Below are 13,207 nucleotides of genomic sequence, written 5' to 3'. Positions count from 1 at the left end.
TTTTCCACTTTATACCTTGTTTATGACTCTATTACTGCACTTACCATATGGTATTGCAGACACTTACGTCTGTCATATGCCAGCTCATGCAAACCTGAAGGAGTTGAGACTATGTTTATTCATGTTTGTAACCTAGAACCCAGCATAGTACCATAACCACTGTCATTAAAATCTCATGAATGAATAAGCAAAGGCAGAGGTGTGTGCATGTGCACAAAGAACAATAAAATAAACATTTGTTTCTTAGAAAATAGTAGGAATCCAATAAGAAATAACCTTGGGAAGCACATACAAGTCAGTTGGGAAACCTTTGAAGGCTATCAGAGTAATCTGAGTCTCATAGGCAACAAGGAGCAATTCTCTGCAGGTTCTGAAGATGAAAGTAAAGTAATTAAAAAAAATTGGACAATAAAGATTATACCAGAAGTTTTTTTCCAGGACAGGTAAGAACAGGGAGGAACTGAAGTTGAGACAATAACATAGCCATGAAAAAGGGAAACTTCTTGGTGGTGAAAAGAGTGAGACCTCTCATGAAATGGTAGAAATTGTTTGTGAGTGAGACACCGAGGTTAAAGGAAAACTGATCTGCAACATCTGGGGAAATAAGAACTCTATAATTTCATGTTTTTCATTTGTAATTATTCATCTTTTAGCCTTTCCCGTGAAATAGCCAGAATAATTTTTCATCACTTCATAGATGGCACGCATAATAGAGGCACAGACATCATCATCTTATTTTTCTGTATTTTTTTCCTAATCACACTTTGAATTTATGTATTTGTTACACTTATTTTCCTAACTCAGACTAGTATTTAAACCTCTCAGGAGTGTTTCCCAAATATGTGGGAAATTCCTCATGAGTTTAATTTTTAACTTACAATGAAGCACTTCCCTATTTGGTTATACAAGGCTGCCAGACATTCTGACATCCAGAAATGGTAACATAAGTCATGGACTTTCCTTTTCTGTCAATTAGTTGCAAACATGATCTTGTCAAGTGTCAAATTCCCCACACAAATAACTTACTGAGGTTTGGTAATAGAAAAACTACTTGAAGATAGTGCCATAAAATAAATAAAATAAAAAGTTATAACACTTTCATCCTTTCTGAATCAAAATCATCATAAAACATAGATGTTCAGCATATAATCCAAGTATAACAACAACGAAGCCCTGAATTTGTGTGTGTGTGCCCTAAAGATATGCCTGATAACTTAAAAGGCATACTGTGAGTGAAAATGCTATATTATACCAACCTATTAATAAGAGTTTAAAAATAGTTTTTTATTGAGTTGGCTATCTAGATTCTCTAACAAGATATTCATAAAACCATAAACAATAATATAAGATACTGTATGTAGGAATGTGCATCTGTTTAAATATACTCAGAGCTTCAGAGTAAAGCTATCATCTCCTGGGGTCAATTTTACTATGAAAATATTTCGTGGTAAATGCCAACAGTATCAATTTATTTAAATAAACATGGATATAATATGGTGATGAGTGCATAGATGTTTAGGGTAAATCAGAGGTTCTTTATGCTTAAAACAGCTCTGATGGAGCTGTTACCCCAGACCCACACAGAACCAAAAGCCCTTTTCCATCCACTCCCACTCTCAGAAGTGGGCATTTATTCTCCTCTATATTCAGACTACTTTGGGAGGAAAGCTGGAGTAAGAGTCAGACCATTAAGTGCTACGGGAGTTGTGTGGAGAGAGCATTCATTATAAATCAGTGCACTCAGAAAAGAAAGGCTTTTCCAAGGAATTGATGGACTAGCTGCATTTTACATAGTGTGCAGGTAGAATCAAGCTTTGTGAAGATGGTGTGTGTCTTAGAGTTTCTCCATAAGGATTTGCTGATTGAAGCACTGAGAATAAACATCCATAGCCTATTAAAATTACTCATCAGTGTATGTGGGTTGTATTAGGCTTAAATGACATCAAGAGACAAAAAAATTGGAAGTCACCAGCCTGTATAAAACAGATTGGAAAAGGATTTTGTTTAAAGACATGTACATGGAGAAACTCAATAAACAGAAGAACTTTTAAAACAACACAACCAAGTAGGGAGGAAGAAGAAGAATTAAAATAACCCCACAAATACACCTTGCATAGCATTCTCCTTTAAACAGTGAGGTCAGAACAGCAGAAGGCAAGCAGAAAGGAAATGAAGAGAAAGCCAATAATCTCTGAAACGTTTGTAATTAACAAAATAATCTTGCCATGAGCACTGGGCGTTTTTAAGGCTTTAGCTATTAAAGTCTAGATATGTCCCAGTTATCTGGAATAGGCACATGACTTGAGAGTGGATAATCAATCTCACTGATAATTCCACAGTGTCCTTGTCAGTGAAGGATGTGGAGAAGCAATGAGCAAAGCAGATTTTTAGTAAAGGCAACGTTATTCCAACTACATCTAATGAGAACAGAAGTTATTTTCATGTATTCTATAAAACTATGAACTTCAGGATAAGGTAAGCAGTGTGATTTTTTAAAAAATACATGTTTTTAGCTTGATTATGAATTTGAAATTCTTACTCAATTGGAGAGGAAAAAGCTGGGTGCTAATACCGTTCTCCGTAACACAATTTCATCAGAATTTACTCCCCTTTCTAAGTCCGGCCCATCACCTCAGGGAATCTTCTCTCTACCTCTCTTATATCTTCTTAAAAGTAAATCTGCCTCACCTCATCATGTATTCCATGTGCAAAACCACCTGCATCCTCTTTACCTGTGAGAGCTGAGTTACATGCATTTTTACTAGACTGGCACTGTAACCATGAGCTGCCTATAGCAATTTTAACTGAATATTTTTTTTTAAGTTTCAATATATCTATAGTTCTAGATACTTAAAAGAGTAAATTACTGTTTATGGCAGTTTCAGATATGCAGAGAACAATCAGGTTAGAGAAGGAAAAGGGATATAATTGCTTTGTAATTTTCTGACCTCTGAAATTAAAATAATAGCAATGGAACAAAGTATGAAAGTACAAGGAAATGCTTTGCTTTTTCTTGGGAAGACCCTTTCACCTTCATAATCACTCCTACAAACTCTCTCTGTCTCCCTCTTTCTTTATGTCTCTCTCTTACACATGCACATACACACACACACACATACACACACACACACACACACACACTATTTAACTTCAGAGACAACACCAGCTTTGGATTCCAGATTTGAAACTAACTTGCTGTGTGACCTTCAGCAAGACCTAAATAAAACACCTTGCATCTCAGGCTCCTCAGGTGTAAAGAAGGGATAATGATATCTGTCTTGCCAGGTTGCTTTGAGGATTAGAAATAATCTATGTCAAGCAAGTGCCTGGAATATAGAAGGTGATCAATAAAGGTTAGATATTATGTTAGCTGTTATTCAAATATTCAGGCAATAGAAGAAAAATCAGAGTAGGAAAAATCTAAACAAACATTTTCAGGATATAAAATAGGAAATGCAAACATCCTGTTTACAGACTTGTGATTAACAGACACAAGGGGAAACATGCAGGAAAAGAGGTGAAAGAAGAAATAATGGACATCTGGAAAGTCTGAAAATAGCATAACATACAAGGGATGCAGTTATAAAAACAGGCAATCTGCCTAGATTGAGGTGTACAAATGCCACCAACTGTAAAATACGTATAGGAAAAACAGGAGTAGTGTCAATTGAATTGTTAGTCATAAAAGCACTTGGAGTAGAAAGCACTGTAACAGCATCCAGGAATTTTATTTGATAGTTTATTTTTGTTGGTATAATTTCTTGGGAAAGTACAACTAGAAATAATTAGTGTCTTTGTCTACTAAAACAAGCATGTTTACTCATGTTCTGTGTGACAAAGAAAACTCTTTTCAAGTGTTATATTGAATTTGCCCACTTCACAGGTTTTGCGTGCAAAAATTTGAATGGCAGAGACAAGGTGTACTGCAGTAAAGAAAATAAGTGGCCTAGTTGAACATAGGGAACCAGAAGATCCCACAAAAGACACTTCCAGCAGTGGCGCTGAATGATTGATCAGTTTGCTTGTCTACTTTTGCTAAGAATATGGAAACCATTTGAGCAGATGAATTAAACACCCAATCTGAGATTTGTTCTTCGTTGAGATGTGTGTGGGGAAACTTGATAAGTGTAGGTCATGAGAACTGCTTTCCTATCGTTTAACGTATAAAATAGAGTTGAGAAATAAATTCTTTACAAACAAAGCAGTTAATATGAGGAAAACATTCAAGGTATAAAGCTTTGGCTTAAGGAAATAGCAAACACTAGCTTCTGGAGCACTATGAAAGACATCATTGGAGATTGCAGATGCTTTTTGGTCATAGTTTTGGAAGTAAAATGTCTACACAGTTCATATTACATTAGTTTTCAAACGTAGCAAAATCTGTCTATGCCTATTACTATAGATTTACTGTGCCTGTCTTAAGTCGGTTACTTATTCAGTCCATTTTTATCAAACACTTTTTATGTATTAGATTGTAGCAGTCAAGAAGACAAACATGGGTTTTTGCTTCAGAGAACTCACATTCTAGTTGAGATAGAATTACAAATATAAATGCATTATATATATGTAATTTAAAATTACTATAAACAAATACTTGAATAGAATAATTTCAGGTACAGTGAAAGAAATGTGACCAGAAGCTACCATAGAGAGACAGGATTGGGAGGAGGTGCTTTGGCTATGGTCATCAGGGAAGGCCTCTTACATGGGGTCATATTTTAGTTGTGACCTGAGTGATGGCAAGTGCTAAAACAATAAATTGGATGAGTTGTAGGAGCCAGACAGAAAGCATATTCAAAAATAAATTGTGTTGGGATTATACAGGGGTCTTTGGGTCTCACAGAGCAATCTATATTCTCAAGTTTTCCTGAAGAAACTCCCAAGCTATTTCCCTATCAAGTAAGTCGTACATCTCAGAAACCTAGTCATCGAACCATGAATTTGTGCTGAGAAGAGACAACCACCCTAGGTGCTAGGGTTCAGACAGTAGACCAGGAAGTCTGCTTTAAGGAAGGATATCTATACTAAACCAGTCTATCAGCAATAGTAATTTCTTTCTGCTGCTTCAACTGACTGACTCATCTAAACAAAGGTAGGGGGGGAAAGCTAACATTGGATCACATAATAATCACTCTCTTTTATAGAGAACAATTTGCATTTAAATATATTAGCTCTTTTAACACTCTCACTAACCATGTGAAGTAGATACCATCAATCATTATTTTTTGGATAAGGAAACTGAGACTCAGAGAATTTAGGAAAATTCCATAAGACACAGGCAGTCTTCCTCCTGAGCTCACACTCTTTTAACAACTGGGCTATGCCACCCCTCTAAAATAAGGAAGTTTTATGGGACATATTAGCTGACACTAGAATAATTGGTGAAATTTTTAATATGGATTGGTTTAAAAAAAAAGCATTGCACAGAAAAATAAATTGTTCAAATAAGCTTGGAAGAATCAGGTACAGACATGAGTATATCTATAATAGTGAATACAGTAAACTGAAACATTAGGTCGGTTTTGGCAGTTTTTAAATTGAACTGTAGTTGACACAATGTTACACAAGGTCTACAACATACTGATTCCAGAAGTCTATACATTATGCTAAGGTCACCACAAGTGTAGCCACTGTCCTCACACAACACTGTGACAATACCATTGACTATATTCTCTATGATGTACCTTTTATTCCCGTGACTCTGTACTAGAAGTCTGTACTTCTCACCACCTTTCACACATTTTTCCCATTGCCCCAGCCGTCTGCCCTCTGGTAACCTTCGGTTCATTCTCTATTTATGGGTCTGTTTCTGCATTTTTGTTTGTTCATTTTATTTTTTAGATTCCATATATAAGCAAAATCATATGGCATTTGTCTTCCTCTGTCTGACTTACTTCACTTAGCAAAATACCCTCTAGGTCCATCCATGTAGTCACAAATGTCAAGATCTCATTCTCTTTTATGTTTTGGTAATGCTCTGTTGTATGTATATGCCACATATTCTCTATTTATTCAACTATAGATGGACTTTTAGGTTACTTCCATATCTTGACTACTGTAAATAATGCTGCAATAAACATATAGAGGTGCATATATCTTTTTGAATTAGTATTTTTATTTTCTTTGGGTAAATACCCAGTAGAGTTCTTGGATCATATGGTATTTCTATTCTTACTTTTTTGAGGTATCTCCGTATTGTTTTCCATGGTGGCTGTACCAGTTTACATCCCTGCCAACAGTGCAAGAGGGTTCCTTTTTCTCCACATCCTCACCAATACTTGTTATTTCTTGTCTTTGATTCCAGCCATTCTGGCAGGTGTAAGATGATACCTCATTGTGGTTTGATTTGCATTTCATTGATGATTAGTGATGTTGAGCATCTTTTTCATGTGTCTGTTGGCCACCTGCTTGTCTTTTTTAGAAAACTGTCTGTTCAGGCCCTTTGCCCATTTTTTAATTGGATTTATTTCAGTGTTGAGTTGTAAAAGTTTTTATATATTTTGGATATTAACCCATTGTCTGATATATTATTTGCATATATCTCCTCCCCTTTTTATTTTGTTGGTGGTTTCCTTTGCTATAGAAAAGATTTTATTTTGGTGTTGTCCCAATAATTTATTTTTGCTTTTGTTTCCCTTGCCTGAGGAGATATATCTAGAAAAATGTTACTAAGGCCTATTTAAAAGATATTACTGCCTGTTTGCTTGTTTTATTCTAGGAATTTTATGGTTTCAGGGCTCACACTTAGGTTCTTAATTCATTTTGAGTTTATTTTTGTGTATGGTGTTGGCGATTGTTAATTCAGAGCAGTGCTACTCAAAGTGTGGTCCATGAAAGGGCTTGAATTGCTTTTTGCTGATTTTCCATGAGACAAGAACGTTGTGAACTTATAAACCAACTATATCACTGAACACGCTGGCTGCTTCAGCTGGAATTTTGTTTTTGCTTGTAGCAGGATGTTCTTATTGCAGTAAGCAGTACAATAATTCACATTCTGACTCAAGTTCCTTATCTTCTCATAGACAAGTGCTTTGAAACACATTAAGTTAGAGTATAGGCAATGTTGCTATAATGATTACATTCCAAACAATAAATTGACTAAATAAAACAGATATATATATCTCACTCATACAACTGTCTAAAAATGCAGAGGACATTTAGGAGCATTAGATAGCTCTATTCCACATAGAGGGTCATCCGGGGCCCCAGGTTGGCAACTGTTCAATGTCTCTGAGTCCAAGGCACATGTTGCAATTGTAACCATTTTACAGCTGACAGTCATTAGGAAAGGGAAAATCCAGGGAGAGTGGTTTTACCCTTAAGAAGATACTTTACATTATTTTGGCATACTTTCCTTTGGACTGAAATGATTCAGATGAAGAAAGCTTGATTCAAAAGAGATTGTGAAATATAGTCTCTGGCTGAAACCTATAGACTATGCAAAATAAAGGAATGTTCCATAACTAAAAGAATAAAAGGAAACCAAATAGTCTACTCTTCTCTGCCATAGTGAAAATTATGGTTATGGAATTAAACTGAAGCTAGACTATTAAGGATTTGAGATTGAATACTAATTGAATAAAAAGATGGCATAAATTAAAGACACTGGTAAAAATAAAATAAAATTTAAGTTATTGTGCAAAATGAGTAAAAAAATGTGAAGTTTATTGGCTTGTAATTAACTCATTTCATCACCGTTTCTACAGATGAATTCATACAAAAACCCACAAAGTATACCCTAACTTTTTCCAAGGCGAAATCTCACAAAGTACAGTTGTCTTTATATATTATTTGTCTTTTTACTTTGCACTGAATTCATGTTACATCGAAGCTGAGGATGGAAAGTTAATTGGAATAAAATCTGAGATAAGAAATTTGGCTTCAAATTATTTATTGAAGAGACACTCTCAGAAAAAAGTCTCTTTAACAAATGGTGCTGGGAAAACTGGACAGCAACATGCAGAAGAATGAAACTAGACCACTTTCTTACACCATTCACAAAAACAAACTCAAAATGGATAAAGGACCTGAATGTGAGACAGGAAACCATCAAAACCCTAGAGGAGAAAGCAGGAAAAAACTTCTCTGACCTCAGTCGCATAAATTTCTTACTTGACACATCCCCAAAGGCAAGGGAATTAAAAGCAAAAATGAACTATTGGGGCCTCATGAAGATAAAAAGCTTCTGCACTGCAAAGGAAACAATCAACAAAACTAAAAGGCAATTTACCGAATGGGAAAAGATATTTGCAAATGACATATCAGACAAAGGGCTAGTATCCAAAATCTATAAAGAACTCACCAAACTCCACACCCAAAAACCAAATAATCCAGTGAAGAAATGGGCAGAAAACATGAATAGACACTTCTCTAAAGAAGACATCCAGATGGCCAACAGGCACATGAAAAGATGCTCAACATCACTCCTCATCAGAGAAATACAAATCAAAACCACACTGAGATATATCACCTCATGACAGAGTGGCTAAAATGAACAAATCAGGAGACTATAGATGCTGGAGAAGACGTGGAGAAATGGGAACCCTCTTGCACTGTTGGTGGGAATGCAAACTGGTACAGCCACTCTGGAAAACAGTGTGGAGGTTCCTCAAAAAATTAAAAATAGATCTACCTTATGACCCAGCAATAGCACTGCTAGGAATTTACCCAAGGGATACAGGAGTGCTGATGCATAGAGGTACTTGTACCCCAATGTTGATAGCAGCACTTTCAAAAATACCCAAATTATGGAAAGAGCCTAAATGTCCATCAACTGATGAATGGATAAAGAAATTGTGGTTTATATACACAATGGAATACTACTTGGCAATGAGAAAGAATGAAATATGGCCTTTTGTAGCAATATGGATGGACCTGGAGAGTGTTATGCTAAGTGAAATAAGTCATACAGAGAAAGACAGATACCATATGTTTTCACTCTTATGTGGATCCTGAGAAACTTAACAGAAGACCATGGAGGAGGGGGAGGGGAAAAAAAACTTAGACAGGGAGGGAGGAAAACCATAAGAGACTCTTAAAAACTGAGAACAATCTGAGGGTTGATGGGAGGTGGGAGGGAGGGGAGGATGGGTGATGGGTATTGAGGAGGGCACCTGTTGGGATGAGCACTGGGTGTTGTATGGAAACCAATTTGACAATAAATTTCATATTAAAAAAAAAGAGAAAAACCTATAAGGGAAAAAGTAAAACAGGAAAGAGAAGAGGATACAGCGTATGTGACTAGAGAAGGCAAATCCATACTCTGAATATGTGTCAGTATGGGTCAGGATGAATCACTGCCCTTTTCAAAGTAAAACTGTCCAAAATAATCAATTTTCTATTAAGTGGTAGGATAGTCAATTTCTGGGATTTAGAACTGTTCTCTGTTACTGGCAGGTCAGATACTCAACAATGGCTGTAACTAGAGCAGACTTGGGAGAAGGAAGCTTATGAATGGCTTCCATCTTGATACCGTAGGTACTCCATTCACAAACCCATTGCTCCAGCAAAGGGCTGGCTAAGAACAGAGCTTAGGTGACATGTGGGAATGTTGGGAACTGGCTGAATCATTCTTTCCACTTGGTTGTTTACACTTCTACCTTGAATATCTGTGGTGTATATTAATGCGCAGTACAAAGATCATCAAACTTTTTGGTCACTACCATGAGTCCATCAACATGTCTTTACCCTAGAACTTATTAGCCCTAATACTCTCATGTCACTCCTTTCAGTCCCTTGGGTAACCTATTCACCACTGCCTATTCATCTGTTCTATCCTTATATTGCCCTACTAGTCTATCCACAAAAAAAGTAGATGACTAAGAACATTGCCCATAACTCTGTTAATTGGAAGCTTTCTCTTAGCCACTAGTTTTTAGGAACGTCTCTACACGGGGCTTGTAGTGCAACAGCAGTCCACTTTCAGCCTCTGCTAACATGTGGGTCAATCTATCCACAAACAAGCTTGAGTTTCCCCCTCTTCATCAGCAGATATAGGGGGCCTTCCATGAAAGTATAGGAATAAGCTGATATAGAGGCATTGGTGGAACAGTGATAGGTGACATGAGGGTCTAGGTCACTCATTTGTAAAGGTCATCTGTAGCCTTTGGATCAGCTTGAGATCGATCCCAGACATACCACTCCCATCTAACAATGAATTGCTAGTGGGTACAACTGAATTTAGGATTTGGTGGGGCTGCCAATGCTCAAATTATGATGTCCAGTTATGGCCACCCAGTCACTTTGAAAATCCATGAGAAAAACTATCTCCTCTAGGGCCCAGTAGCATACCAGGAGTAGATACCAGTTTGAATGACTTCTGCCAGTGGCACACCCTGCTGCAGAACCTTAGGAGTGCACACTGCAATTCTCCTCTGGGGCTTAACCAAAACTCTACTTGGCAGGGATGCCATAGTACCCTAGGTCTGCCAAGAGATATGATCCAAGTGGGAGAGCTGCTTGTACCTCAGTCTTAACCTCTTGCAGGACTCTTCCTTGTTCTGGGTTCGAAAACTAGTGATTTTCTGCATCATCCTGTCAATGCCTCAGATCAATATTCCCTAGTGCAATAAAATGTTGCTTCCAAAACCCAAAGAGGCCTATCAAGCCCTGTATTCTTTCTTAGTCATCGGAGTCACAAAGAACAAAAATAGACCCTTACTCAGAAGAGATGTCTCAGTATGATCCAGACCAGTGGACCTTGAAAAACCACACACGGTGGTGGGTCCCTGAAACTTCTACCCTCTGGAGTGCATGTGTCTTACAAAGACAACAGAGTACTTGATACTTGATACCTATCAGATATAATTAACATGAAGTCAATATAGAAGACTAGTGGTTAAGTTCTGTGGAATGTCAAGACGATCTAACCCTTTCAGTCTCTATGATGACACTGAGGACAAACAGCTTTGACACTATTTTTGGTAAAAATATTAAAATATTACTTTGAGAAAAAATATATTTAAGTAATATTTTTCTCTTCCTTTAGTGCTTTTTGTCATCTTAAAAAAAGCTCCAAAGCAAGAAGGGAGGAGACTAAACAAATTAAGTAATGAGAATTCAAATGAACTAGAGGGTTTAATTTGGCATTCTTTAATTGAACTTTGGAATTTCAACTGTGATAAGCATTTCTTGATGGGTCTCTTTTTTTAATTAGATACATTTATATTCTGTGCTGGAATGTAACGTTGAGAAGTCTATGATTTTGCAGCACTTATATTTGGCAAAATGGTCAAAAACGGAAAAAATAGAATTGGAAATAACAGAACAAATTTCCTTTAGCAGAATTTACTCTGAGCTTACTTCACCTCTATAAAGAAAATATTTCCCCAGTTAAAAATATAGTGTTCAATAGAGAAGAGTCAATTGAAAGTATCAACATTTTCAAATTAATTAATCATAAGTGTAACTTTGAAAAAGATTGCAGGCAATTTTATGGGACAGTAAAACATAATAAGATCATGCTGAAAACAATCATTCTTGAGAGGAACTGTCCTGGCATGGTATTAGAAGAAGATGTCGCTAGGGGCACCCTGGACAGCTCAGTCAGTTAAGCATCCAACTTCGGCTCAGGTCATGATCTCGTGGTTCGTGAGTTCAAGCCCCATGTCAGGCTCTATGCTGACAGCTCAAAGCCTGGAGCTTTGACTCTGTGTTTGGATTCTGTGTTTCTCTCTTCTCTCTGTCCCTCCCCCACTCATACTCTGTCTCTCTCTCAATACATAAACAAACAAATAAATAAATAAACAAACAAAAGAAAAAAATGTGGCTAAAGAACTGATTAAAATACACAAATATGAATCATAAATGTTTAGTCATTTTGTGTCATTTTTAATATTTGGATAATAATATAAAATCGTAATTGTTTTAATACCTAATGTGTGTATTTAGACAGAATTTTATTTGTGAAAATGATTTTTGAATATATTATTTAAATTAACAATATAATAAAACCAATTTGTCCGTTAATACATATTTTAAAAATTGTATTATTTTCATTTAATAGCCCTTTGAATTCTCAAAAGTGTCATGATTTAGATAATAAATGTGGGTCACTCAAATGAAATGGGAGGAGAATGAAACAGGAGAAGGTTGAGATGGAGATAAAATTGGATCCATGGGTATTTTGGGCCTGGCATTTACTCACCACATCTACATAACAATTATACAGATGCCATTTAAAATATAGGTTAGGAGCTCAGGAGGGAGGTACAGGCTACAAATGTTGATCTATATGCTATCAACTTGTAGGGTATGATCAAACATTAGGATTTGCTGGATCAGCACAGAATAAGACATAGTGCAAAAAGGAAAGGAAAAGTTGGCTAAGTATGGAGTTCAAGGATAGCCATCTAGCCCCCAGGGAAAGAGAAATAGGAAAGATTAGGGCAGAGCACAGGTATCCAAGAAGCTATGGTTAGAAGAAGCTTAAGACAAGTGAAGGCTCAGGTATACAGACATAAAACAGAGGACATGTTTCTAGATATAGAGTGGAATCTCAGCAGTTAGAGCCTAGCCAAGCTTCAGAAGAGGAAGACAGCAAGATCAACTTGATGCTAAGCTCTAGCCTTGAAGGAAAGGAAGGTGCCATTTCAGAAGGAAACAATTTGGAAATCAAAGAACCAGAACCAAAACAAGTTCTAACTCCTAGTTCTAAGGTATCAGACAAGAATTTGATCCTGTCCTTTGAACAACTATTACAGAACAGATCGAGGAATTCATTACACACTAAGATCCATTATTCTTCCTTCCTGCAGAATCCCTGTGATGATAAACGGCACAAAGACATTTGGTCCAGAGAGAAAACTTGTGACCACTTGCCAAAATTCCTTGTCATCGGGCCACAAAAAACAGGTAAGAATAGCTAACCTTGCCGCTTGCTTTCTTTCTGTTTCTTTCCTTTCTTTTTTTTTTTTTTTTTTTGTCATGAAACATATTGCCATACAGTATAATTGGATTGGGTTTTTCCATGTGAAATATCTAGACACCCGTCCAAATTCATTATTTGAATGGTACTTCATCCCTATAGATCATCTTCATGCTATGATCCTCAAAGGGACCTAATGCTTCCTATTAATTAGACTTGGGGATTAACTTTTTAACTGTAGATTTTAAATCTGTTCAACAGATGTCAAATTTTTGACAACTTTGTGTTAATGTACGACAGTTGCAGTATCTGATTTTAATCTCTACTTTTTGGTAGTTTTGG

General features: G+C 36.5%; 1 protein-coding gene across 5 annotated transcripts in view; it reads left to right on the top strand.

The window, feature by feature from the left end:
• The window catches only part of LOC132692166 (bifunctional heparan sulfate N-deacetylase/N-sulfotransferase 4), a 411,890-nt gene that overhangs the window by 378,293 nt on the left and 20,390 nt on the right, over positions 1–13,207 (top strand). For all 5 annotated transcript variants that reach the window (XM_060654309.3, XM_078445800.2, XM_078445801.2 and 2 more), the window contains one exon: positions 12,756–12,852. In XM_060654309.3, coding sequence (XP_060510292.2) covers positions 12,756–12,852 — 97 coding nt within the window. The remainder of the gene's footprint in view (positions 1–12,755; positions 12,853–13,207) is intronic.

Source organism: Panthera onca, chromosome B1, assembly GCF_046562875.1.
Source record: "Panthera onca isolate mPanOnc1 chromosome B1, mPanOnc1 haplotype 2, whole genome shotgun sequence".
NCBI classification, from domain to species: Eukaryota; Metazoa; Chordata; class Mammalia; order Carnivora; family Felidae; genus Panthera; species Panthera onca.
The sequence above is the reverse complement of the archived record's forward strand: the minus strand, read 5'-3'. Positions and strand labels throughout refer to the sequence as shown.